This window comes from Haliaeetus albicilla, chromosome 23 (assembly GCF_947461875.1).
Source record: "Haliaeetus albicilla chromosome 23, bHalAlb1.1, whole genome shotgun sequence".
In the NCBI taxonomy this organism is placed as follows: Eukaryota; Metazoa; Chordata; class Aves; order Accipitriformes; family Accipitridae; genus Haliaeetus; species Haliaeetus albicilla.
Window position 1 is genome coordinate 9121496 of NC_091505.1, and position 27464 is coordinate 9148959.

At 50.6% G+C, this 27464-nt stretch overlaps 1 protein-coding gene and 1 long non-coding RNA gene across 2 annotated transcripts; one reads left to right on the forward strand and one right to left on the reverse strand.

Annotated features, from left to right (window-relative positions):
- Nucleotides 1–4846: 4846 nt before the first annotated feature.
- HMGB3 (high mobility group box 3) lies at nt 4847–11509 on the reverse strand. The gene is given in 6 exon segments (XM_069811128.1): nt 4847–6347; nt 6908–7082; nt 7645–7784; nt 8305–8461; nt 11341–11405; nt 11408–11509. Coding segments are annotated over 6 exon segments (768 nt in total). The 5' UTR covers nt 11495–11509; the 3' UTR covers nt 4847–6203.
- Nucleotides 9412–12293, forward strand: LOC138690712 (uncharacterized). The gene is made up of 2 exons (XR_011329488.1): nt 9412–10944; nt 12108–12293. It is a non-coding gene; the product is annotated as an uncharacterized lncRNA (long non-coding RNA).
- Nucleotides 12294–27464: the final 15171 nt, after the last annotated feature.

Below are 27464 nucleotides of genomic sequence, written 5' to 3' on the forward strand. Positions count from 1 at the left end.
TTCCTTTTGCTCTCCCTGTTACTGGGGAGCAACCTTTGCCAGGAGCTGCAGGTAGCAATACCTTTAACAACTGCAGAAGCCAAGCCCAGGGAAGATCCCCAGCCCGAGCTCTAGAGCTAAAGAGAACAAAATTGACCAACATATTTTTTAAGAAAACCGGAGACCAAATTGCTCCTGCTTCCACCTTTCTCGAGCCTCTTTTGCAAGACCATGAATTATTGCTGGTACATCCCAGGTAACACACGGTAGAAGAGCAATCACACAGTAATTAGCAGCGGGCAAGAGGCATTTGTCTCAAGCAATCCCTCAAACCACTTCGCTCTTCTACATGCATTAATTTTCTAAACTAACATAAAGCAAACCTTGAGCTCCAAAGAAGCAGTTAAAAACACTTACAAGTAATAAGTTCTTACAACAACAAAGCCAGGCCATGTTTGATTAATATTTTACAAAGAGCATTTTTCTGACTTGAAATACCAGAGGGAGCTTTATGAGGAGAGCGGCTGGGAAGAATAAGCAACCGTTATCACTTGTAGCATCCTACCTGCCTCTCTCCTTACACAGGCTCGGCTACAGCAGCACGCACAGGCGTGTGACACCCGTGCAGAGGGGCTGCTCCTGCGCCTTGGGCATCTTGGCAGGGAGCTCCCGGTCAGAAGCAAGATGAGCTGGCAGGTACAGGGGCAGAGCAGCGGTACTCTGCACTTCAGGGGCTCAAAAGTCAGCTGCAAACACCATCAAAACACCCAGTCCCACAGTAAGGCTTGGTTCCCAGCTGTGATTTTCCTGGCTGCTGGATTCAGCCAGGGACATGAAGTCAGATGCATCAGGGGACACAGTTACAGGACAGGCATCCCCTTACCATGGTTAATGCATTTTCACCTCTCAACATCAACAAGATAAAAATTTGCTTTTATACATCCCAGCCTCCAAAGGTCTTAACCCCACCACAGCGGCAGTCTGCTGCTCCACGCAACGCCCAGGCTCCCCAGTCCCAGGGAGGTCGCTTGCCATCTCTGCTCCGGCTTAACAGAAAGACTAACCCTGATTTAGCTACTTCATAAGCGTTTCTGGGAGGCTGTGTCACGTCCAGGAAGAAGAGAAGGAGGCACTCACCACCTGGGAGACACAGCTGTCAGCTCAGGCAGGGCTGTGGCCGCTTCCTCCTGCCTAATTTAGGGATCCAGGTGCAGGAGGGTGCTCAGGGAAGAGGTCTTAGCAGCAGGCAACTCCAACCAAGACCGTTAGCACAGGCGAGGAGCCACCCCTCATCCACAGCCCGCTTTAGCACGTAATTATCAGACCTATCAGAAGGATGAGATGTTTGCAGAGCGCTTTGAACACAGGTCGCCAAGCGCTGCCCAGGCAGGGGTGGGCACACACCGCGCTCCCACCGGAGCCCAGCCTGCCAAACGGGGGTAAAGACACCTCGCAGGGCACGAAGCCCCCCATCAGGCACGCTGGTTATTCGGTCCCAACTCCACTGCAAGCTGAAACCTGTTTAGAGAGCAATCAGTTTGGTAACGGGTTCTCCAGCACACTTTGTTTTGCAGTGGAGCTGCACTTTTGTAATTCAGTTTATTGCATTAAAGCGTGGTGCAGCCCTAGCAGAAAGAAATAAGTATGTCACTTGTCACAGTTCCTCCCGTTATCTTTTAGAGAGCGAGCTCGGGCTAACATTGATAGAGGGGGGTGTGGGGCTTGTCAGAAAGCAAACGGCAGCGTGGCCGTAAATGCAGCATCCTGCTCTCGCCCCAGTAAAGCCAGTGGGGAGGTTCCATCCCAGCCACTTCTCCTGGTCCAAGCCCTGCTTCCCAAAGCCCTCAGCAAAAGAGGACTGACTGGGAGGACGTTTCTCTGCCCGTGGAACAACAGCCTGAGCGAGCAGAGGGAAAACATAAACTCAAGGCGGCTGCCAGAATTGTGCTGGAGGCTGGAAGCAAAAAGCCATTCACCTGCCACCGCCTGAGCCAGAGCCAACAGAAGCCCTCGCACCTCACTGCTGTTCCTGCAGGGTTTATTAGAAGTGAATAAAACTATAGAAAAATCAGCCCTTCAAAGGGAGCAGATAAGAGAGATGTTTCGACTCTGCCTGTATCCCCAGTACGATCCCCAAAGCAGACTTTCACCTTCCTCTGTTAGAGCTGCAGCCGTTCGCTGCTAATTGATTCAATATGCATTTGGACTAGGATTTTTAATTAATTTTATTACAGAAAAATTAATGCACTGCTTCCCCACAGATGCATTAGGATGCTGACATGAACGGTAGGAAACCATCCTGCAGCACGGTTTTCCCTGGGACTGCTTGTGGGGAGCTAACCCCACACCCACCGTGGGGCTTCCCCCACGCAGTCCCTTCCCCGGAGCCCCCCCTCTAGTCTAAGGGCTCACACCAAATATTTATCACGTTTCAACTGAATTTAGAAACATATAGGCTACAGAGCAGTGGGAAAGCATTGCTCCTCTGCCTCCCCAGCTCCTGCTAATACACTGCCGGGCTCGGGTTTGGCAGAGGCAGGCTCTGGCTTGCACAGAGCAGCTTGGCAGCCCTGTTCATCCATCCCATCACCCCCCCCGGGTTGGTTTGATTTCAGAAGGATGCGGTGCATTTTGGTAGCAACTGTGTTCTCAAGACGACGTACTGTCCCGAGTGCAAATCAAATGGTACCAACCGCGGGACATGACCTGCGGGACGTGGGTCAGTGCTGGTGGGCAGCACCCTGCCTGTCTCTACCCCACGGCCAGCAGCTGCCCCACATCAGCACCGGCAGATACCTTCCCTCGAGCAAAAGCTCTCACACCTCTGCCACTGTTTTAGGCATCCGGAGGGGTCAACCCATCCAGTCGAGCCATCCTCTGCCTCCCCAGAGCAGGGAGCAGGCTTTAACAGCTCCAGTACCGCACCGTCCCTTTTTCTTAGCTGAGCCCCTCGGGCGATGCAACAGATTACATTTTGCATTTTGGGAAGGCAAGCAGTCTCGCAGTCAGCTCTGTCAAATTCAGGCAAGGAGAGTCTCTCTTCACCCCCCCCCCCCTTTCCCCAAATCTATCCTATCATTACCCTTCTCTACATATAACAGAGTTAATAAGAGTCATATTTACTCTGCTTGGCTTGGGACTAAAGTCGAACTAGAAGTTTTAGCTGTACAGCAGCTCAAAGCAGAAACGTCTGCTCTGAACCACCACAAGCATTTCCAAGCAGACAGAAAGAGCATGCGGAGGGTGTTCTGTCAAAAAAATGGAGCTGGGTAAAATTAAGCAGTTCCCAATATTTGAGATGACATCTCAGAACACAAACACCAGTGGTGGGGGCGGAAATCATGTGTTATTTATATTACATTCGCACTACGATATTATCAATGGCAGAGTACTGGGGGAAGAAACATCCTCACTACATCTGCAATATCCAAATTTGAGTCCCCAGAGTCCTGCACTAGCATTGTATTGAGCAGCATCCCCAAGGCATGCCATATTTTAGAAATTTGCAGAGCAGGAATAGGCAGTGCACCATAAGATCCAAGACCTTAATCAAGCCCTGCAACTCGATAGATTTCCAATACAACAAAGACAAAGAGGTGTCAGCTCTAGTTCTTATTTGCTAATACTATCAATAGGGGCTCAGCTCACTAGCAGTTAATTCAAAGCCAAGCTCGATTTGCACAGCAGTGATCTACACTAATTCCCATATGTGGCTAAGGGGAGATTTTGCCAACTAGACAATAGAAACAGTATTACAGCTCCTGAAACGATGCCATCACTTTTCTCTTCTGCTCCACCACTTCCCCATCAAATTTCCACGTGCTGGAATCTCCAGTCGTCTTCTCCCTCGCATCAGAAGACGTGCGGAAAGGGTAGCAAATACAAAAGGTACCTATTTCTTTTCCAGATGCAGCTTTATTGAGGCTTTTAAAATGCAGCTTCCCATAAAATGGGGGCCAATTTCACACTTGGTTTTTTGCACATTAAAGTCACTCAGGACTGCCATAATTAAGCAATTATAGAAGTACATCTAAGTGGTCCAACTGTACCTTCACCTTAAAAAAAGTTGCTACGTGTTACTACGTTTCACAGAAGTTTTATTAGCTTGCTTCATCTGACACTTGGTTCTGCTTTCAGGTTCTAGTCCATCTCCACACTAGATCAGACTGTTCTGCCAAGATACTACGGTTGTTGAGAAGTCACAGGAAGCCAGATGTGCTACCCAATTAGGCAATGAAGCAGTTTTATCCACATCAGAAGTAGGTACTGCCTGTAAGCCTGGCCCTCATTAATCTGCAGTCTGGCTCAAATGCAGCGGCGGCAGCAGCCCGTACCCACAGTTTACACTAATGAGTTACCCGGTCCTCTTAAGTCAGCTGCACGCAGCAGCCCACAACTTTGACCTGCTATTAATGCAAGTATCCTCACACCCCCATCTCCTCCTCGCTGCCAGGCAAACACTGACTGCTAACTACAGCCAGCACAAGGAAGGAATTCAAGGGTAGAGAGGGGCTGCTATAGTTTTCCCAGTTCATGCAGTTTCCGTGCTAAGGAAAAATGAGGTTAGCGTCGCCAGCTAGAGACCAGGTATTACCATTCCCTTCCAAAGGCTGCAAAACATCCCCAGCTTGGATTTGGAAAGACGGCAAGACTGCGACGCGGCCAGCTGGTCACCAAAGGGGAAAGAGACCTGCGTTGCTCCCCCAACCCACCTCGCAGCACCCAATTCCTATTAAAACTTGCGTCATTAGAGAAAGGACACAGACTAAGTACCTGCGCCACGCTCCTACTTCAGCAGGGAGTTAGACTAGGCGCCCGGCTCCTGCCATGAACCAAGATGCTAGAAAAAACCACAAGTCTGAAACAGTTTAACACAGGACAAAAAAGGCACATTTTAATATGTACAGCAATGCATTTGGGCTATAAATTTACCCAACACAACTGAAAAAAAAATCCAAACTATGCTTTTATACTTATTCCATGGTGTCAGCCTCATTCCTAGCCACCTACCTTTCTCTGCATCTCTGAATGCTGCTATATACACACACAAACAAACAATTACGTCATGAATGTTCATTTAGGCTCCCAAGTTCAAGTAATAAAGTTCAAACTTGCATAGCATCTTATGCCACTCAGCCATAAACAGTTACGATTGCATATTAGCTGGAGCAGCCATCTCTTTCAATTCAGCCAGTTTTGGCTGGCCACCATTTATTTTTTTTTTTTATATTTTTTTTTTTTAAATCCTTGAGTCAGAATGTTTCCTAAGTCACCAGCCCTGAGGGATGCCACAGACTTCAAAATGAACCTCTTGCTGTTGTTAAGATCCTTTTAAACCAGAAATTTAGAGTGTTGTCAAGAACAGTTTTAAAAATGTAATACTGTTTATTTTGCTTCAAAAACATTTCAGCATTCTAAACATACAAAAAAAACAGAACGTTGCAAATTCGTTTAAGTACAGAGTGTTTTTGAACTTCAGTTGCTGCACTGGCTCTTCACTTAGTTGACGATGAAGAGATGTCTACAGTTTTCAGTTTAAAAACTACCGCACTTAACTAAAAAAATCCATACACTTCTCATGCCAGCTGAACCCCCTTCCACAACTAAGAATGGCAGCAGAATGCTATTTCACTATATACAGAAAGACAACTTTAAGCTAAATGGACGCCCACTGTAGTGTAAATAGATCTACCCTCACAGTGCATGCTTTGGGCCATGGCACCCCGGGGAACGTACAGCCTTTCCAAGTAATCACTGCTCCTCTAAGGCATCATAACTCTAAGCATGTACCACAAGAATCTGTCTAGTTTTTACAAACTATAGATATGTACAGTTTATAACCCAGGATTTTCTAGCCAATAACCATATAGTAACACCACCTTACAAATTAAAAAAATGCTTGAAACATTTTTAAATGCTTTGTTACACCAACAGCAAAGTGCACAGAGTTAGGAGAACACTAGAGCGCCTTTTCATTTTAAAAATGTTTGGAAATATGTACAACTTTGATACAGTTTCAGGGTGCTCACTACACCCATGGCCACTTCATGTAAACCAGTTACAATTTCTAGAGCACTTTTAGAAACTACAACGCGATCGGAATCCAAATTTTTTTTTAATTAAGCCTAATAAGGGCAAGAGACACCATCTCAAATAAGAGGTGCTTCATTTATGGTGTTTCCCCTACTCTATGGTATTCACATGGAGACAAGTATTGTACAGTTTTATTCATCATCATCATCTTCATCCTCCTCTTCTTCATCCTCCTCCTCCTCTTCGTCTTCTTCCTCTACCTTTTTCCGAGCAGCTTTGGTTGCTGCTCCCTTTGCGCCATCAAACTTTCCTTTAGACTTGTAGTCTGCAACATCCTGCAAAGTCAAGGGGATGTCTTAATTTGCTCTAAGCAGCAAACACATACAGCATTTGTACAGCAGCGGGCGTTAACGTAAAGGGACCGGTCTTCCACAGCTGCACCCCAAAAGGGGCGACGGCCAGCGTCACAGCACACAGCTACGCAGACACCTAAGCGTACTCGACTGCCTCCAGACGACGGAGGCCTCGAACCCTGCATTCATGGTTATTTCTTTGAGGAGGAGAAGAGAACCCAGCCTCTCTTAAAAGTTTCCTGCTAACGGGACAAAGCTCCTTTAACAGCACAGCCAACCCTTTGCCGGAGCAACACGAGCAGCCGCAGCTGCGCATCGCTGGGGGAAAGCTCTCCCTCCTCACCGGAATCCACCTGCGGCTCTCTAACCTACTCTGTCCCGACGGACGCAAAGTTCAGCGAGACAGCACGCAGCGCGACGAGAACAGGTCTGTCAGCTGGAGATGCTCACTACGCTGGGGCCACCTTAGCTGGGTCTATCTTCCAGAAACACATCAACACAAGAGCCGGTATGGAAGAGGCACAAGTGAAAACTAGCCTTACCTTCTCGTACTTCTCCTTCAGTTTAGCTGCCTTATTATTATAAGGCTGCTTTTCGCCATCACTGAGGTTGTTCCACATTTCGCCCAGTTTCTTTGCTACATCCCCGATGGATATGCCAGGGTTTGTGGACTTGATCTTGGGGCGGAACTCTGAACAGAAGAGGAAGAAGCCAGACCTTGGGGAGAAGCACCAGAGGACAGTCAGCACCGCAGCAGCACGCCGAGGGAGCACCCCCTTCCTCCGTCCCTCACCCACAACATTCACACATGCGCTCACGCGCTAACTAGAAATACTTTTAACTTAAAAAAGCCACCCAGAAAAACAAAACCAAACAGAAAAAAACCCAAGCCACAAAACCAAACACGTTTTGATTTTACTGAGGCCCAGACCTGCAGCCTTCACCCAATGCTGTTTTTAATCAGGTGTTGTCTATCCTCCCCCACCCAATTTCATCTTAGATACACGAGTCTCACCGTGACCTGGTCATTTCCATGTCTTCCATCACTACGAGCTTAAGGGTACCAAGTACTGACAATTCCTGTTAGTGCTCTACATGCTCAAGATTACAAGCTGCCTAGAAGATTTACAAGACAGTATCAGTAAGCTATGAATATTACCAATACTGCTATACCAACAATATACCCCATCTACTTCCTTTATGGAAACCTATCAGCTGTGTTACAGGGCATGAAAACAAACCAAAATACTTGTGCATTTAAGGCCTCAAAGTTACTTACGGTGGTCGTTTTGGGGCGTTGGGGTCCTTCTTCTTCTTGCCACCCTTAGCTGGTCCATAGTCCTTCATTTCTCTATCATATCGTACCTTATCAGCCTTTGCCATTTCATCAAATTTAGCCTTCTCCTTGCTTGACATGGTCTAAAAAACCAAAAAACAAGACACCGAACCTGCGATTACCCAACTGTTCAATAGCTGGCAAACTTTAAGTAAACAAGCCAACACATACCAACTCGATAGGGGAGTTTCAGAATTTGTTTGTTTTCTAACTGGACCACCTTGGGGACGAAGGTCCTGTACCGGGGACCGCAGCCACAGCTGCCATACTTGGTGAGAGGGAGGCAGTGGGAATGGGACAAGCGCAGCCAGAGTCCTCCTCGAGGACACAGGCCCGGAGGGAGGGAACTGCTGAAGGGCGCTGCTCGGGAACAGGAAAAAAGGCCAGGCTGCAGGGGAAGCACCTAAACGGGCAGATACACCGGGCTGAAGCCTTCACGATCATTACGGGAGTCAGCAGCACCCAATCACTGGCCGGGACGCCCTGCCAGGAACGGCCCACAGACGAAAACAGCACCGGCTCCCTTCGCGTTCAGACACAGGCACGTCATCGTAGCAGATGCCATAGGAAGTTATCCCTTCGGGAAGTCACAAATTAAGGTACCTTCCACCTCTCCGAGCACTTCTTGGAAAACTCTGCAAAGTTGACTGGAACCTCTGGGTTCTTTTTCTTATGTTCCTCACGGCACGTCTGCACAAAGAAGGCATAGGCAGACATCTTGCCCTTGGGCTTCTTCGGATCGCCTTTAGCCATCTTGACTCTGTAGGGAAGAGGGAAAAAGGGAAAAAAAAATAACAGGCGAATCCACGCACGGATGAATGTGTATGCGTACGTGTGTATACATATATGGTGCACATGTATTTAAATATACACACACACCCCACCATCCCCTGAAGTCATGTCCCACCAGTAACACGTCCCCTCCTTCCCTGCAACGCCTCTTGCCATCCCCAATACGGAGACTTAAATTATTCTTCCTTGACACTTGGGTTGCAGATTTGAGGCAAGTGAAACTGATGACTGGATTTAAGTTTTACGCCGATATGTCTTTACATCACGTCCAAAGACTGGAGACAGGCTATTAAATACACACGCTTCTGCCCATGAAGAGTTATATATGAACTAATATAAAGTATTTGTTTTGGTCGACAACCACACTGGGGCTTGAGTGGCACGCACCGTGCCAGGCTACGACTTCGCCCTTCAGTAGCTGGGAGTTCACATGTTAGCGGCCGCTCTCCAGGTAAAAAGGCAGGACAGATTATTCCCCCCCGGCAAAAGTGCAATAACCTTTTATATAGAAGAAGAAGGTGTGCAAATAAGGGCTAGTTTTAAACACAATAGGACCCGTGGAGCTCCGAGAGGTGAGCAGCGCTTGCTCTTGCTCCACCAAGTGACACATGTTCGGAGGCGTAGTGGTCAGTGCAAAGATGTGATTAGCAAGTCACCGAGAGGACGATGCTAACTTTTGGGCTGTATTTCTTCCCTCCTCTTCCGTATTAATTTTTTTTTCCCCCCTCCGAAAAAAAAAAAAATCCCGCAGCAATATTTCCTATTTACGGCTCCTCAAGCGTTTGAAAATTTAATTTTTATTAGCACGGCGTTAATATTTAATTGCGCCTATTAACCTCCCCCCCCCCCACACCCGCCCCGTGCGCGGCACAAGCGGCTTTCAGCCGCCCTCTCCCGGGGCCCGGCGGGGCCGCCGCTGCCGGCGGGCGGAGAGACGAACCCGCCGAACCCGGGGATAAAGCAGGAGCGCGGAGCCGGGGGCCGGGGCCGCCGCCTGCTCCCGAAGTTGGGGGCGAGCGGCCCGCCGCGGCCGGCCTGGCCCTCCGCTCCGCTCCCGCCATCTTCTCCCCCCCGCCAAGGTCACCGCGGCGGCCGGGCTCGGCGGCGCGGGGGCGCGGGCACCTGCGGCGGGGCCGGGGCCGGAGGACAGGAGGGTGGGGGGGGGGGGTGGCAGCGGCGGCTCCGCCAGACGCCAATAATTCATCTTCCATTTTGTGAAATGCCTCCTGATGAAAGAAACTGCCCCTGAAATGCGGCGGGGCGGCGGGCGGGGGGCGCCGGGGGGCCGGGCGGCGACCGGGGGAGCGGGGCTCCGGCCCGGCCCCGGGCGGCAGGGGCGAGCGGCAAGCGGGAGCGGCGGCGGCGGCGGCCGCGCTCCGCGCCCAGGGCCGGCCCCGCTCGCTAAGATGGCTTCTCCCGGCGCCGCCGCCGCGCCGCCGAACAAAGCCGCGCTCTCCCCCCCCCCCCTCCGCCTCCGCCGCGCTCGGCCCCCCGCGCCCGCCGCCCCCCGGCCGCCGGCCCCGCCAAAACGCCGCCCCCGCCGAGAAGGGGCTCCCCGCTCGGCCCCCCGCCGGGCGGCGGGGGCGGCGGGGCCGGGGCGCGGGCGGGAGGCGCTCCCCCACCGCCACCCCCCCCCCCCCCCCCCCCGCCCCGGCCCCTGCCTAGCGCAGCGCTCTCTAACAAAGGCTCCCGTGCAGCCATTATCGCCGCCGCTACGCTCCTCCGCGCCGCCAGAAAAAAAAGAGTGCGGAGAGCCCCCGGGCGGCCCCCCGGCGCCCGACCGAGGGCGCGGGGCGGTGGGGAGAGAGGAGCCGGGGCGAAAGCGAAAGGTTTGAGCCCCCTGCGGGGCGCCGGGAAGGAGATTTCCCCCGCCGCGACCCCCCTCCCCATCCCTATGCCGCTTACACGTCTTTCTTCCCTTCGCCGGGGCTCTCCAGCGCCAGCCATATTAATGCCCACAGCACGGGCGGCGCGGCGCGGGGAAGAGGCGATGCGGGGCCCCGCCGCGGGCGCAGCCCCGCCGGAGACACCTTCCCGGGTAGGGGAAGAGCGGCGGAGGCAGAGGCGAAGGGATCGGGGGAGTTCGGAGGCGGCGGCGGCGAGAAAAAAACTGCTTCGCCGGGACAGACGGGCGCAGCGCGCAGGGTTTATCCCTGTCAGATGCTAAAGCGACAGCCATATTAATGCAGAATAAACAGCGGGCACGGCATTGCGCACGGCCGACAACTTTCCCACCGCCGCCAGCCCCACCGAGCCCACCCGGGGGAAGGGGGCAAATAAAAGCCGAGGGCGCCGCGCGTTTTGCCGTGCGACATTAGGAGGCGGCAGAGAAAAATCCCTGCCCATGCGGGGGAGAAGAGGAGTTAGTCCCGGTGTAGTTGCTGCACCAGCCATATTACTCTCGGCGGTACGGGAGCCCGGCGCGGAGAAACGGGGCTGCACCGGGGACAGGTAGCCCCCTCCGCGCCGCGGGCGGGGGCCGGGGGGGGGGCTCCCGGCGGGGCAGGGGAAGGGGACGGGGGGCAAACGCTGCGCCTCGCCCGCCGCCCCGCCAGCTGCGCGCGGCATCTGCCCCGGCACCGCCGATCCCCTTGCGAGGGAGAAGAGGGGAGGGGGAAGAAAGTTTTGGGTGATTTTTCCGATTTTTTTTTTTTAATTAAAAAAAAAAAAAACTCGGAGGACGGAAGGAACGGAAAACAAAAAAAAATATATAATAATAATAATAAAAAAAAAAAAAGCCCGGGGCAGGCAGAGCAGAGGGGCGAAGGCGCGGGGGCAGGGCGGGGCGGCGGCGGGGCGGGCAGGGGGCAGCCGCCCCCCGAAAAGTTGCGGCGGGGCTGCACGTACCTGTATTGTTCGCGGTAGTGTGGACAGGAGCTGGAGCGCAGGGCACGACGCGGGGCTCGGCGCGGCGCGGCTCAGCCTCGCGTTGGCTGCCTACGAGAGCGGCCTGATTGGCTGCGGGGCTCTGCCGTTTAAAACAACCTCCTCGCCCGTTCATTGGCGCGCCGCCTCATGAATATTAAGCGAGGCAGCGCGGCGGTTGGCCGGCGCGGGTGAGGTCATTCATTCAAAACGAGCGCCCGCCGGGGAAAGGGGAGCTCGGCGGCGCGGGCTGCGAGGGGTGGGGGGAAGGAAAGTTGGCGGGAGGGGGGTCGCGCGCGCTGCGCTGCGCGCCCCGCGGAGCCTCCGCCCCCGGGCGCGGAGGGAGGGAGGGAGGGCGGGAGCCCCGCGGGCGCCGGCCGGGAAAACTCTTCCTCGCCACGTGGTTGCGGCTGCTCGGAGCGGGGGCGGGGGAGGAACCGGTCGCCCCGTTCTCCGCGGAACGGAGCGGAGCTGTGCGCGGGGTCCGGCGCTCGAGCCTCAGCCCCACTTCCTCAGCGGAGAGTCCGCGGTGATGGGCGGCGCGGGGTCCTGTCGGAGATCCGCTGCGAGAGCGGGGGGGGGGGAAGGAGAGGAGCCGCCTCCGCGGGGAGGTGCGGAGCCACGGGAAGGGACCGGGGACCGCTACGGCAGCATCCCGGGGTGAGGCGGGGGGGGGGGGCAGCCCCCTACATCAGCCCTGCGTTGCTAACTTCTGCCCCGAAGTCGTAAGGGTCCGATTTCGATTTCAGAGCCGGTGACTCCTGCGCGTCACAGGGAGGGAACCGACCCCCAGATAAACTCCGCTGACGGTCCCAACACGCGATGGGTGGAAAAGGAACTACAGAGCAAGAACCTGCCTGTTTGCTGGGGGGTGGGGGGTGGGGATGAGAGAGTTTTACCCACTCATTCATAAAATAAGGTGCCAAAACAATTAACTCGAATTACCATTTCTAACCTACTTCCACCATTTGCCTGGTATTAACTTTCTAGGATTTGGTTGTTATTACAGAGGCTGGCTGTATACAAGGAAATCTGTAAACATGCCCTTCTGACTGAAACCAACCCAGCGTGGCTCTGGGGCCAAGGGGACGAGGGTTCCCTTGGCTCTCTTGAAAGAGCTATTTCCTATAGGGCAGCTGCCAAATGGTTAAACTGGTATTAGTGGCTGACCACAATTGTTGGTTGGCTTGGAAAAAAGAGCTGTTATTTTAAGGCTGGAGCGGTAAGACTCAGAAACCACCGTGTACTGTTATGGGCTGGGCGTAACTGCCACCCTCCTTTTACGATAGCCAGAAGAAACAGTTGCCCTCTTTAAGGAATAGATAGTGAAAAGAAGCCTCCACCCTGGGCTGAGCCGCTGACAGGCAGCGGGGTTTGCCAGATACTGCCCTGTGGAAGCGCTTATGGCTATAACAACATATGGCCACAGGTTGCCTTTGCCGGAAGAGATCAAAACAAAACGACTGATGAGACATAGAGGAGTGCCAACCTCCTGCTGACAGATCCACTGGGAAGCATGCGGAATTTCACGCAGGATTTTAGCCAAAGTCCTGCCTGGATTTCTCCCTTAGGGTACACCTCAGGTGGTCTAGCGAGCACCCAAATCCAATTGTCATCCACACGCAGAACTGCCGAGGCTTATAGAGACCTTACACCCATGTCCTTGGGCTTTCCAAAGCCTATAGGGTCAAAAACAGTCTTACTAGCCTCTCGCCCTATTTCTACCTTCTAAAACCAAAAGCATAAAACAAGGAGTTCATTCATAAACATTAATGAGGCTACCTGAGGGACTGTATTCTGTAGCATCATCATAAAATAAGACAAGCAATACTACTGCAGGATAATCTCTTTGTAGCTGACAAACATCCCTCTCACCTATTTTTAGGGATACTTTAAAGTGTTTCAAACTAGTTGAATAATTAAGGCTTTTTTCTTGGCTCTGGAGTTGCACAATTTTTCGCTCTGAAACACTTTCTCCCTCGAACCACAATCTCATCCTGCAGAGCACGCCAAGCTGGGAGCATTACAAAGGCGAGGGGCGGCAGCCCCAATGGACAGGCTTGCCTAGGACAGGCACCTGGCATCGAATGCGCAGTCCTGCTAGTCATCTCCAGAGCATCCCTCCCATTTCTCATAGGCCAAGGAAAATATTCCCTAAGACGCTTGTTCTAGGAAGGCCAGGGAAGTTTTGACAGCTGGTCAAGGGGCAAAGGAGATATTTTGGTAGCTGAGAGACAGCTGGGTTGAAGGTTTTGTCTTAGCACTCGCAGCATGGTTCTGAAAGCAGCGGAGGGCTGAGTAGCAAATGGGTGAATATAACCCCCATAGGGAAAGCTTCTGCTCACCCCCAGAACTGCCACTGCTGAAAGAAATTCTCCTGCAGTGCCCTCTGCCCCGCGCATTGCACCTGGCCCCGTGTCTGAGCGCTTTCCTGCGGTGCACCAAGAAAACAGCCTGGAAAGGTGGCTGAGCAAATCCAACCTTTTGCTGCAACCTCTTCCAGGCCATGCGATCCCACTTCCTTCCACACCCCAGCTCCGGCCTTCACCTGACCCCTCTGGGAGCCAAGGCAGCTCACTAACCTAACAAAAAACAAACAACAAAGCCCAAAATTCAGCCTCCTTTTTTGCTGGGTAAGTATTCTGCTGGGTTAGCGGACTGAACCAGCATACCACGCAAGTACCAGAGCCGAGGCAAAGAAGGGCGCAGAAGGGTACAGCCAGGAGCAGGGACACACTCCTAAGAAGTGTGGGTGTGCAAATTTTAGGGGTTTCGTTTGTTTTAATATTACAGATTACTGTGTATTTATCCTATAGGAAGCATGAGAAAAAAAAAAACAAAACCAAAAGAAATTTCAGAATGCCTGGCTCTTGGCACAGAAGGCAACAAGGTCTGCAACGATGCTAGGAGACCTCAATGCACAGTCTTGTACCTTCCCTTCAGAAAGTTCTGACCTGATCCCCACCATGAATGCTACAGGCAGGATTTATTTTGCAAACACATGCTACGTTTTTAAGCAACTGTCAGCCATACACTGCATCCCACAGCAGGGACCCAGGCCAGGCAGTATCTTGAATATAAGGACCAAGGCATACAATTTGGTTCAAGATCCCATAGCAAGCAGACAGCACCCAATACTTGCAGTAGCTTATTGCTGAGAAGATGGACCGTAAAGTCCTGTCCCAGCTGGAGTTGCCAAACACTGAAGGCTTCTGGCCCTCATACCTCATGTTGGTGCTGTCCAGGGAACGGCAGAGGTGCAAACAGCTGAGGACACGTCATTACCCGCCACGATGGAATGACACCTCCTCTTCAGCTAGAGATGATAGAACAGGATGGCTGCTGTGAAAAAACCTGGAGTCACCAAGAAGACCTCCAACAAATCAACAGATCGCATAAATACACTTAAAATTCAGGAAGGTCATCCACGGTTACAATGAAATGCCGCCTTCTGCTCCCTAGAATTGCCTGAGCTCTAGAGTAAGTTCACATCTTCTTCAGCCAACAGCCAGATCTCATCTGAACACTAGCGACAGTTTGGTGGGGTCGGCCTTCTCACGGCCCTGTCCTGCTCCAGTTGCGGCAGATGGCTAGCAAAATAAGGCCCACCATGTATTTGAAGCTGTTCAGAAATCAGAAGTGCCGAAAAGGACCAGAGCGATAACTGATCTTTGTGGAACACCATACGATGGCTGTAGTAAGGAAACTGCATCCTCACCACCACTGATCAGCTCCACAGCTCATCCAGCCATTCTCACAATATACCTCGACCATTTCGTTCCCATCAGTGAGACTATGAATGCCTCAGAGGGATCCTGGAGGACGACAACTGTATGTAGAAGATTAGTCCTCAAGACCTTTGACAAGGTTCCCAGTCAGAATCCAGATTGTCCTGATGTAGAAAGTTAGCCCGACATTAACTTGTACTTGACCTCTTGCTAGTTTCACTAGGCACTTGCTCAGCACTTGGGATGATTTCAGCCAGACAGTTGATTTGAATTGATGTCGTGTCCTTACTGGGTTTGTCCAATATTGGTCAGACCACGTTGTGCTTGTTGTGTTGGCCATCTTGATCATGGGTAGCATCACCTACTAATAGCTAGGAAGAAGCTGGTATGAATTCACACATTGAATTTTCAAAGCATCTCAGTGAATTAGAAATACACCAGTCACGGAAAAATGACTAGGGCCCTCGATGCAATGGTATCCTTAAAATGAGCTACTGTGTCTGAAAAGCTTCACAAACATACATGATCGTTTCCAGGAGGAATAAAACAGTTACCTGGTTCCCATCTTGGAGGGGCAGCTCAAGTACACAGTGCATTGTCAAAGCAGTTTCCTTACTGAGGAGCTGCTTGGGCTCAGATTCGGCAGCGTCACTGGGAATAGCCACAAAAGTTCTTCTGGTCTGCAGCGTACATGCTTGAAGATGTGCTATTTCACCCCATCAGCTTTTATTTTCCAGTGCTGATACCCAAGTTTCCACCTTTCTGTCCACCAGCTGACGGAGGTGTCAGAAAGCCAGGGAAGTCTGCGGGAGCAAATAACTGCAATGAGGTATTGGATGCCAATACAGAGTCAGTCCTTTTGTCCTTTACCCAGCTTTGGAGTATGTTGAGCCCACGACTGTGTGGTTAAATTAGGAGCACCCATGTTGTTGTGCTCCTGACCACTGCACTGGGGAGTCTATTCGAGGCAAGGAGTACAGGAGGCATCAAGAAATCTCACTGGAAAGCCTGGGGCCATCTGCCTGCTGTCCTCCTGAGCTAAGAAGTCATTTTCTGAGGCCTTCTAGGCCACAGAACGCCATGGGTCACAGGAAAAATAGAAGTCTCCCAAAAAGAAACGCTCTTGCTGTTCCCAGGGTGAGAAAGTTCAGGAAATCATTCAGTTCAGTTATCATTTCTGATAAATATTCAGGTATGCAACTCAGTTCCCATGAAACATTTTTTCAGGCAACCCGGACACCCAACGTCAGCACGCTGAAGATGTGCTCAAGGCCCTGGTGGGAACACCAGAGAGGGGGCTACCCACATCTGTCACGAGGGGTTAGCTCCAAGGCAGGTATCAGCAGAAGGGTCCATTCCACCAGCCCCATTCACAGCCCTTCCCCAAGGCTGGGACCACACCGGGCTCGCACGGTTCACAGGCGGCTGAACTCCAGCACGCCAGCTCTGTGAAATGGTCCTAGCTTAGACACAGCAATCCCAGCACATCGTCATGTGTTCCTCGCAGCGGCGTATCAAACCATCCTGCCCTTAGCAAAGCCAGTTATTCCATTGTGGTCAGTAAGCTGCAATTTAAGCAGTATAATTGCAATTGCATTTGGCGCTTCCACTTCTGTCTGGTTCGCATCTCTTCACAACCCTTACCCACTGGCAAAATTCTCTGGTGAAGACTTGACCCGAATGAAAAGGCTGATATAAATACATCCGTAGGGTTCTGCCAGCAATTAGGAATAAGGGCGGGGGGAAATCCCTCCTAGGAATCTAACAAAGCCAGGAAACCTTTTTAAGCAGAACCAGCCTATCAGAGTGACAGAGTTGACATTTAAGGTTGGATGGACAATAGCAACATGAAAAGTGTTAAATGACCTGTTCATCTCAACAGCATATTCATTAGGCTAGTTAGGGGGCTGTTTCAAAAGCCTTCAGTTTGGACCTAGCTTCTCCCATCACTGACCTTCTGTGTTAACATGCAACAGAGATGAAGAGGCTCAATTAACCCTTCTCTAACTGGTATAGTCGAAAGCTATTTGCAGAGGTTTGATTTACAAGTACAAGAACCTTTTTTTTTTTTTTTTTAAATCAAGATTTTGACTTCACTAAAGATGAGGAGGAATCCCTCCATATGAAACCCTCCTGGTCTTACAACACGTGGGATTTCCATACATGGATTTTCTGATGCCCACGGCCTGAGGCTGAATTCCAAGTCCTGTAACTACAGTAAAATATTTGTAATTGCTCACTGGGATCTCAGCCAGTGAGAATATTTCCTCTTTAACCTATGAAACAAAAAGAGTTATCTTAAATACGTACTGAAAGTAGAAAATAAAATTAGCAATGGTGTTTAAGGAGCTTGCCAACATGCAGGTTCAGAGAGACAGAGGTTAATCTGATCCCAATTCAACTACGGGAAACCTAATGTTCCAACAATTAAAATATTAGTCCAGATGAACAGGTGACCCCCCCCAAATCCCTTAATGGGGTGGCACAGCCTGTTATCCCCTGTAGCCATATCCCATTAAGCTGACACCTCTGCAGGAGTAGGATACAATCCCAGTTGCACACACAAAATTAATTATTGTCAAATGCACTTCATGGGGACTGAGGTGAGAAATACAAGTTAAAATAATTGACAGTCATATTAGGCAGCAGTTCAAAACCTCCTTGCAGTATAACCGCAGGCAAGATAAACAGAAACTCACGGTTACCTTCACAGGTGGGCTCCCCCCGCTTCTTGTCACGCTGTCCCCACTCCTGTTGGCTTTTTTCTTCCTTTCTCTCCCTTCTCCCCCTCCTGTTTTTGCTTCCCTTCACACCTCGGCCCTGGCTCCTTCCCAGCGCACGCTGCCAAGCTGCCCAGGGGGTGGCAGGCAGGCAGTTTGCCCCTGCACACCTGCTCCAAGAGATTTGCCACCGCAGTATAGCACCTCCTACGCTACCAGACTCCTGGAAATTGCGTGCCCCCTGCATAATGCCTCCTTACATTCCCAGCTCGTCTCTGCTCCCTCATCTAACACATCCTTCCTGCCACAACACACTTTCTTCAGGCGTCTCCTTCCATGCTCAGCTACCGCAGGACCATCTGCTTCCACGTATCTTCTTTTTAAAGAGGCACTATCCCAAACCTTGTAAACCCCAAGCGACCCGGCGTATGAGCAACAAGCAAAATTCAGCTGCAGAAGGGTGTTTCTGCTTCTATTTTGCATGCAAAGAACCACACTCAAAAAAATTAAAGGCACTGAAAAAAAAAAAAAAAAGCATTTATCTACCTACCCCACCAAGCCAAATACTAAAAGTAAGAAGACAGGACAACTGGAAACAATCTTTGCAAGTATCCCATAGCCTTCAGAGGAGATGGAATCTAGCTGTAATTTTAAAGGAAAAGATTGTAAGTGTTTTCCTTGCACTTTAATTGGCAAGTAATCAAGACCACATTCAATGCAACACAAGTTCTTGCAGTCACGCTGTGACAGCAGACCAAGAAACTCTATTACGAATCCAATGCAATTACAACCCAACAGCAGTCCAGCAAAGGACTAGATATAAAGGGAGGCATGACCCCACATTAGAAAGAAGCTGGTGATGATACAGCTAAGGTGTAGTTCAGACACCGCTGCAGTGACACTAACAGAAGCAATCAGAAGGGCTGGCGCTGGGACAAGAAAGCTGCCACTGGATAGTTATTTCACAGTCCTGAAATGTCGCTATAGTCAGAGTTGCTTTCAGATCATCAACTGTTTCCAAAACCATGAATGTCCCCCCGGCGCTCACCAATACCTGTACACAAGCGCGTATCCTTTTCTCTTTGGCCACCCTGCCACTGTCCACATTTCAAAACAGGACTAGGGCAGCGTGTGGCATACAGACAAGGTGATACATTAAAACTACTCGCATTCAAATGAATGAAAGAGGAGAATGTTCTGCAAGAAGCGTAATCTTGGTCGTACACTATCTCGCAACACGTTTCTGAATGAAGCTTTGGGTCTGGCCATGGTTTCTAACTTTTAAAAGACAGGCTGCCTGTCTCCAGATGCCCATGTCACTGCTGAGACAGGGAGTGACATCCAAAGTCCTTGGCTAGAGAGAAGGAGGAACAAGTTTTCTCCGCAGGAACTGTGAACCAAGCGCTCGGTCTCTTCCCTGCCTGGTCAGGCTGCTGGGCGATGAGCTGCGGGAGAGCATTGCGCAGACCAGCTGTTCCAGCTGGCATCTTAAGTAGGTTGAAGGTCTGGGTGTAAGAAAACAAGGAGAGCGTTGGGTGGCTCCAGCCTGGTGGGGAAACATGCTGCTAGCACAACAGGGCTTTAAGAGGGGTTAAAAATCTAAATGTCAGAAAAGACAGTGCAGAGACTAAAGCAGGTTTTCTTGATCTGTGACCTGCGCTACACTGCTGCCACATAAGATCTGCAAAACTGGCTGTAAAGCTAGGAAATGTACATTGCCCGGATGTACGTAGACTCCCAAAAAGCAAGGGAAAAAATGCAAATTGAAGTTATAACTATTTACTGTTTAGGAGAACATTTAATTGGTTGTAAAAAAACCCCACCAGGGTGACACTGCACAAGATGATTCTTGGACTGTCTTCAGAGAGTTAGGTGGACCTTCAGTTAAAAAGGGAATGAGAAAAACTGGCTCAGGAAAGCCTTCAAAGTCCCTTCAGTTTCCCCCACTCTCCCCCATGACCCCTCTGTCCCCCATACGTTTTTTCTTCTCATAAATCTGTTCGGAAAATATCATTTCCTTTTTGGTATCAGTTTGGTGCTATCACTTCACCATAGCAACAGCCAGCAAACAGCAGCTCGAACCACTGGAAGTTGTTGGCTGACTCAGGTAGGCTCTCCTGCGGCAGCAGGCTCGAGTGACTCTCTGCCTTTGGAAAAACAATCAGTTGCATAATTCTAGATGTAATTCCACTAAAAGAGAATATACACAATTAACTAAATGCCACCAATTAAACTATCAAGAAGGCAGGCATGTTTTCAGTCACTGCACTTTGTATGCAGCTACACTGTAATCAAGGTATGGCAGCAGCTCCTGTAGACACACCAAGCTACTTTTAAAGTAACTACCTCAAGTCCTGGAGGCAGACATGGACCACAAAGCCCACTGGGACAGCTGGGTCTATCTCGGGCAGTTCCTCTGCATACACCTCTGTGCTGGAGTGGGCCAAACTGCCAGCAGCGCCTGAGCTACCAGAGCCTGGGGATGAGATTTTGCAAAGACCAAAAGTCCTGGTGACTCCCAAGCAATGCCCAGCAGTGAGGATGGATCTGAGTTAAGACACCAGAGCACAAACTGAAGCAGATAAGGCTCAATCCTGCTGCTAGACCACAGAGGGATAGTGCTCAGCAGGACAGCAGGGAGATAAAGACATCAACAGGATGATGAAGCGATGAAGGAGAGGAAGGGGAGTGTTGCAACGCGCCGTTGGGACTTACACAAATATCTTTACGTTACTGAACAGCATAGGAGAGTCGTAGACAGTGACATGGTATCCAGCTCAGGTTGCTACCACCAGGTGCTTACATCTGTCCTTGATGATGTGGAAGGAACAATTTATTTGGGGGGAAATTTAGTAATAAAGGGTGTAGATTTCTGCCAAGTGCTCCTGAATTCTTATTCTTGCTTTACATTCATCGAACATCTGCTTTGTTAACATATTTAATCCCTGTTTTGCATAGAAGTGTAGGAACATTACAATGAGTGAATAGCAAATATATTTACAGTGAAATTGTTTTTAAAATTGTATAATTTATGTGTGCACATATTCTTTATAGAGACGCACATACGTATACACACGTACATTAAGAATCGCTTTACAGTTAAAGGAAGGTGAACTTCCCCCCTCCCAAATTTGCAACTATTTCAATTTTCTTTTAGGTTTGTTAACCCATTTCAGGTTTAAAAGACATTGTCTATCGAGATCAGCGTATGTATTATATACCTATCATCACAGATTCCACTGAAGTCAATTAACATTTTTTTTAATTACAACTTCTCATATCAAGACAATGGTGATTGATAAAATTCTCCCAATATGTCTCAGCTTTATGCTTTTCCCCAACTAAAAGTAGATACCTTTCAAAGAAAACCGGCTTCCATCACAGAAGACAGGCAAACACGCTGAAAAGATTAAAACAAAATAAAAATCAAAAACCTGCCAAAGTTCCTTCCCTGTATCATCAGGGATAGCACATTTTCAGGATATCAGCAGCAGCCCAGTGTACCTGGCATTTAAAAATATCCAAATAGCTCAGACCTTGCACAGACCTTGCTGTTCTTTAATTTATAAACTATTGTCCAAACACAGACCTCAAGTTACAAAACCCCACTGAATTCACTGGAATTTCATAGCTGAAATTCAGGACAGAATTCAACTTTGTGTTGCTTAAATATAATTGGCCCGTAGTATATTGGTTAGCGGGAGATGGTTTTTCCCCACTGCTGCATAAACTGGTGAGATAAAAATTTAGTAACTAAAAATGTTTTTCAGAATCCTGTTTCCCGGGGGGGGGGGCGGGGAGTGTAATTATATGGAAATGGCAAAGTTATTTGGTCTTACTGTGAACAAGGTAACTGTGGTCTCTGGGTCATCTTGTGCTCCTTCTGTCCTTCCATCAGCTCATTTGGTTTCCATGTAGCTGCTTGTATATATACAATTGTCTCTGGTTAACATATGCTGAACAAGATTGTTATGCACTCAGATTTATTCCCAGCATGAAAATTATTTGAAAACGGGTGGAATGAGGGGGAGAAACACAGCCATCATTTGAGGAACTCACACAGTAGAGTGCTCAAGAGTTTCCTTTCAGATTTACCTTCCCTGCCAAGAAAAGGCATTGTTAGAGTGACAGCCAAGAGGCGTGTGTTCCAACAGGAAAATCATATGGGATACAAAATTAAAATCTCAATCACAGGTGAAAAATCAAGGCAGTGTATATACAGCATTGCTCTTTTCTCCCTGCCTCCTAGAAAAAGTTACAAATACCTTGTCCTTACCGAGGTGATACTATAAGATGTCCAATGCCTAAAGCAAGGTAGCTAAGCACCCTCCCAGCACCACATCCTTTCTCAGCACAGCGTAGCCTTGGGCTCTGTTTAGAGCAGGAGAGCAGTGACTCTCCGGTCACCGGTTAGCTTCAGCGCACCACTGTACTCCACCAGCCTGGGTCCCTGGTCCTGTCAGGTCTGCAACTCCAGACCAGCTATCGCCCATCTGACCAACTGCTTGTCTCCCAGCTCTTCCGCACTGCTGGGAAGGAGCGGGGACTGCATCTGCAGCAAGGGCAGCAAGTGGAAAAGGTCACCCCTTCTGCCAGGGCAGCAGCCGACGGCCCCTTCCAGTCCCGAGCTCACAAGACCTCCTCTGCCAGCGCAGCCGGACCTACAACAGGTCCTTCCCAGTCGATCCCATCAAAGGAAGAGCGTGACTTTCTGATGCCCCAAGCCGGGGTAGCCACACTGGCAGGACTTCGCAGCCTGGCTCGAGTGCCAGCGTGACTTGTACACCATGTTATGGTTTCCACAGAGGAGCATGCGGACAAACACCACTCAGCCAAGGATACAAATCACACCCGATGACAATTTAAGACAACCTTGTCAAGCCCATGCAGATCCAGATAGAAATCAGGTGGGATTTCTCCATGCACAGACCACTGTATTTCTGAATGGCAGATAATGTTCCTCAGCTGCTTCTACTCCCTGCTACTCAGCATTTCTCCCCTATTGTAGTAATTCTGGCCGACAATGCTCACTACTACTTACCCTCTTTGGATAATCACACCCTTACAGTACCTCTTGCAGCCTAATGTTTTACAATGAAATCTGAGAAGGTCTGAATAATCCTAATAGCAGTTCGGCAGCGGCACTTGCACAATTATTATATAAAAGGTAAGTGTGCTCCTACCAGCTCTCCATTTAAATTTATAGTGATTGGTTCCATACAGTAACATGGTAAATGAAAAAAAATCCCCCAGCCTTCATTTAAGAGGTTTATAGTAAATAAAAAAATGCCGAGGGTTGTGTGTTGGCCCCCAGTCTGTCAGCTCTCTGTGCAGGAAGGGGATTCAGGCTCCCTTTCCTAGGCACACATAAAATGCCGGGTGATATACGGCTCTGCTCCGCGAGGAGCGCGGCTGCAGTGGAAGCCAGAGGAACTCAGGCTGCTGGTCCTAAGAAAACCTTCTCTGCAAGCACAGGCTGGAAGGGCCGAGGCAGATATCACCTGTGCTCTTCTGCAGCCTGCTTTCCCAGTGACACTCCAGCATCTTTTCAGGGTTTGACGATGCACCGTTTCCCGGGTACGTGGCAGCGTGGAGTTGAATCTCTGATTAATTCGGTACACAGTGCCCTTACCGTATTGAACAAAGGCTGGCAACTGTCAGATGTGGCGAGTATCATCTGAATTATTTTTTCCACAAGGAGCGCAGACCTTGAGAAGGTTTTTAAACTATCTCCAGAGACTAAAGGCTGCTCTGTTGCTCTGAATTTAGACTGCAGGGAAGACAGGTCTTCGCTTGTGAGATTTTAATCTCAGTAGCCGCACAAGTAACTTTAGAATATACACCTTGGGTCTGATCCTGACTCTGACTGAACTCAAAGGCCAAGATCCTATGCAAGTTAATGGAAAGAAAGGTGTGATTCTGCTACACAAAGCCGAGCATCTGGGGGATGCTCAGCCTTATCCTGCTGCAAAGGTCATCGTGCTTGGGTGAAAACGCCAAGGTGCCTGCTCCTCCGTGCTCCTCCTAGCTGAAGCCACCCCGCCAGCCTGCAGGCCCCCATCTGCCCCTCACCAAGAGACCCCACACCACAGCCTCAGGGGGAAGAACAGCCAGTACAAGCCACACTGTCCCAAATTCGTTGCATATGTGGAAGGCTTTGGAAGTACTGCTCAGTGAGAACTGCCCACGGCCGCTCCCCTCAGACCAGCTCCGAGAAGGGTCCTGCAGCTCAGTCACTCAGCACAGGCACCAGGGAGGTCTACATCACCTTTACACTCCCTACATCACCTCCATGTTACCTGCATTGCCTTTATGCTGCCCAGACCTTCCTCCCTTACCGTGAGCCTGCCATCTCTGCTCCTGGTGAGGAAGAAAGGGCAGATCCTTCAGTTTTGCACACCTTCATCAAGCTGTTCCTCCAACGGCACTCAACACCCCTGCACTACCACGGTGTCTTGACCAAGGGCACTTCCCAGTGGGCTCCACCACCCAGACTGGCCACAGCTGCTGGACGGGATGTCTCAGAAACTGCCCCTATGTGGAGCCTGGCCACCCAGACATGCTCAGCAGAGCCCCCGGTCCACGTGCAAGCTCAGGAGCAGGTCAGCAGATGGTGGGATCAGCCAAGGGGAACTTGCTCGTTGTCATCAGGGAAGACGTATCTCTCTCCCCCAAAACATTCTGTGCTGTTGCAGAGCATCACATGGGCCAACAAGGACTCAGTGACAAGGAGCCAGAGGTGAGTTGAGGAGTTCATAAGTACTGGCTGGGAGAGAGAACCAGCATGTCTGAACCTAGGGCGCTCAGTTTTTCCACTAGTTTAGCAACTGCAGTAGGGCCCAAACCCCTTGTTTTTGTCTGAAGCTGCTCCTGACTGTGGCAGATCAGGGGAGATGCTGGCCTCTTCTTCCTCCCTTCACCACATCTCTGAGATGGTGCAACCAAGAGGACTAAGAGCCATCATCCACCTGGGGGCCACTCTCTCCAGAGCAGCGGGGTTACTGGAGCACCCCCCAGGCTCTGCTGCACCCCTCCCAGGATGGCTGGCACAATGAGTACACAAAACTGGATACCATTGCGTTGGTGTGAGATGAATCACTCCAGCCAAGAGTACGCATCCTAACAAGGAGGAAAGAGTCTCCCTTGTTTTCCCCATCTGTTTCCTCCTTAAAATAAATAAACAAACGAACACATTGCTGGCTGAGCCTTGATCCTACAGAGCCCATACTACTCACAGGTCCCTGTTGCTCCCTGGTGAGGCCCCTCTCCCCCAGAGCTGTCAGACACAGCACACTCCGACCTGCCTCCCTAGCCCTTGTGCAGCTTTCCCCTTGCACACCCACACAAGGGATATTGCCTGTCCCCTAATTTGCTGGGATTTCACAGCAAGAAACGAATGCCAGTGTTTCTATGAAGGGGGAGAGAGTCACCAGCCGTGCAACATCCAGTGACAGATCCCAGCTCCTGGCGTAGCCAGCCATGGCTGGTGTCTACCTGGCAATCACTTTGTTAATGCATTTCAAGACTCACCCCATACTTAGAGAAATTCTCCCCTCCCTAAAAAGCAGAACCAGCTGGTTTGCATCTCTCAAGGCATACCGGGGGGTCAGTGGTGAATCCGAGCACAGGAAGGGATCTGCAAAACTGCACTTGTAAATCCCTCAGTGGGAGAAGTTATAGTCCCCCTCCCCCTGCTTACAGGATCTCTAGCGTCAGGGGCTTTACACTCCAGTGGCATGCTCCCAGTGTGCCTTGCACATCTGCTGAACTAAGGTAAAACCGGACACTGCAGAGCTGTGATTTATATCACCAGGGTAAGGCGCTGCTGGAGAGGTCCCTCCCTGCTGCAGGAGGAATACGCACTCACTTCTTTCTCTCCTCACTCATCCTGCCCTTGCGATCACCATACGGTTGCAGAGGGGAAGCCTGTTATGAGATTGTCACTGCTCCTCCTCCTTTTGCAGCATCCAGAAATGCCAAAGCGTGTGGCTACTGTGCTACCCTGCAAAGGCACCGGGCAGAAGAAAGGCCCAGGCATCCCTGCCGCGTGGTAACTCAGACCCCAGTGCTTTGGAGCAGCACAGGCAGCTTTGCTGTTCACAAGTGCTAACTGGACGCTTGAAGAGCTCGACCAGAGCTGGCCAGCTAGCTTGGCTGCAAGAAGACTTAACTCGGTGGAAGAAGGCAGAAGCATAAAAGGCCTTCCTTTCTCCGTTTGTCAGGCAACAGGTCACACATGCTTGCAGACAGATCCCAAAGCCTGTCTCTACTCTCACATTTCCTCTCTTCCTTTCCCTGACGCTTTCCTGACACATCTTCTTGTGCACTTTGCTCAGCTTTCGAAGTAACACTCCTCCCTGCTTGTTCTCCTTCCCACTCCTTGTCACTGGAGTCCTGCTGCTGTCATCACACTCCCATCAGACTTCTCCTTTCAACTGTGCGTTTCCACGCTGTCTCTCCCAACTGTCAAATACGCTTCTGGTTCAAACATCTGTTCCTCTCCCTCCCAGGGAAGTTACTCCAAAACATGCTGCTTTCTGTCTGAATGGCAGGAAGGATAGATTTGGTTGTACGCGTGGTGCTACACAACCATCCGTGTTGCCAAGCGAAAGGCTCCTCTTCTGCGATTTGGTCACATCAATTCCCAGGGCTACAGGCTTAGTCCCTCCTTATTCTGCCAGGATGAAGAGCGAGAAGCCTTCAGAAGTTTCTTGCATCCTACAGCCCAGTGGCTCAGGGCTAACAGCCTCTGCTGTGCAGGGAAGCAAAGGAAAGCGATACTCCCTACTCTGCACAGAAGGAAAGTCTGCACGATCATTTTCTGCAACAGGGTAAATGGATGCCCCTGCAAGAATGTCTCAGCTCCGTGGTGGTACAGGGAGACCACGCATTTCACAGTGCCAGCACGGGGCCAACTATTTACAGGAGCAACATGACCACCCAGCGCCTAATAGCTAGTGTTGCCCAATGGTTCCAAAGGGCTTGCGCTGTTGCATGGCGAGACTCAGGCCAGTGCTGAATGCAGACGTAGGGGTTTACCCAGGCAGCATGCTGAGCAAGATGTCCTGCATGCTCTGCGAGCATCTCAGGGCTCAGAGGCGGAGCGTGTTTCCAGGTCTCCGCAGCAGGCCGCAGCAGCCCCAGCGCCTGCATGCCCAGCTGTGCTAGCAGCCCTTGGACTGCCTAGCCTCACTGATGCCATGGGGAGGTGGGGGAGTGATCATGAAGAGGGAAGAAAACTGGTCTCCGGCCTCCTCCTCGCTCTGGCCTCATGCACTGGCTGGAGGCAAGGCCGTCCTGCAGGAGCAGCATGGCTCAGCAGCCTTACTTTGTCTCCACGCTTGGACAGACAGAAACCCAAAATCTAGTTCTGTGTAAAACCTCAGGGTAGAAAACAACATTCCAGTCTTTGGGTCCTTCTGTCTTTCTCCAAAGCATTTGGTGTCACTCAGCAGAGACAGCAACTGGAGCTGTGAGGGGTCTCTGGCCACGCTCCACATAGTGATCCTCTGCTTCTAGGTAGAGGGAGGACTGCAAGCCCACGCTATACATCCACCATCACACCAGCAACAGCTCCTTCAACACCTCAGCTCAGCCATCCCTGTGGGCCGGGTATCCGTTGCCAGCACGTTCTCATTCCCCAGGCACACCACACGCG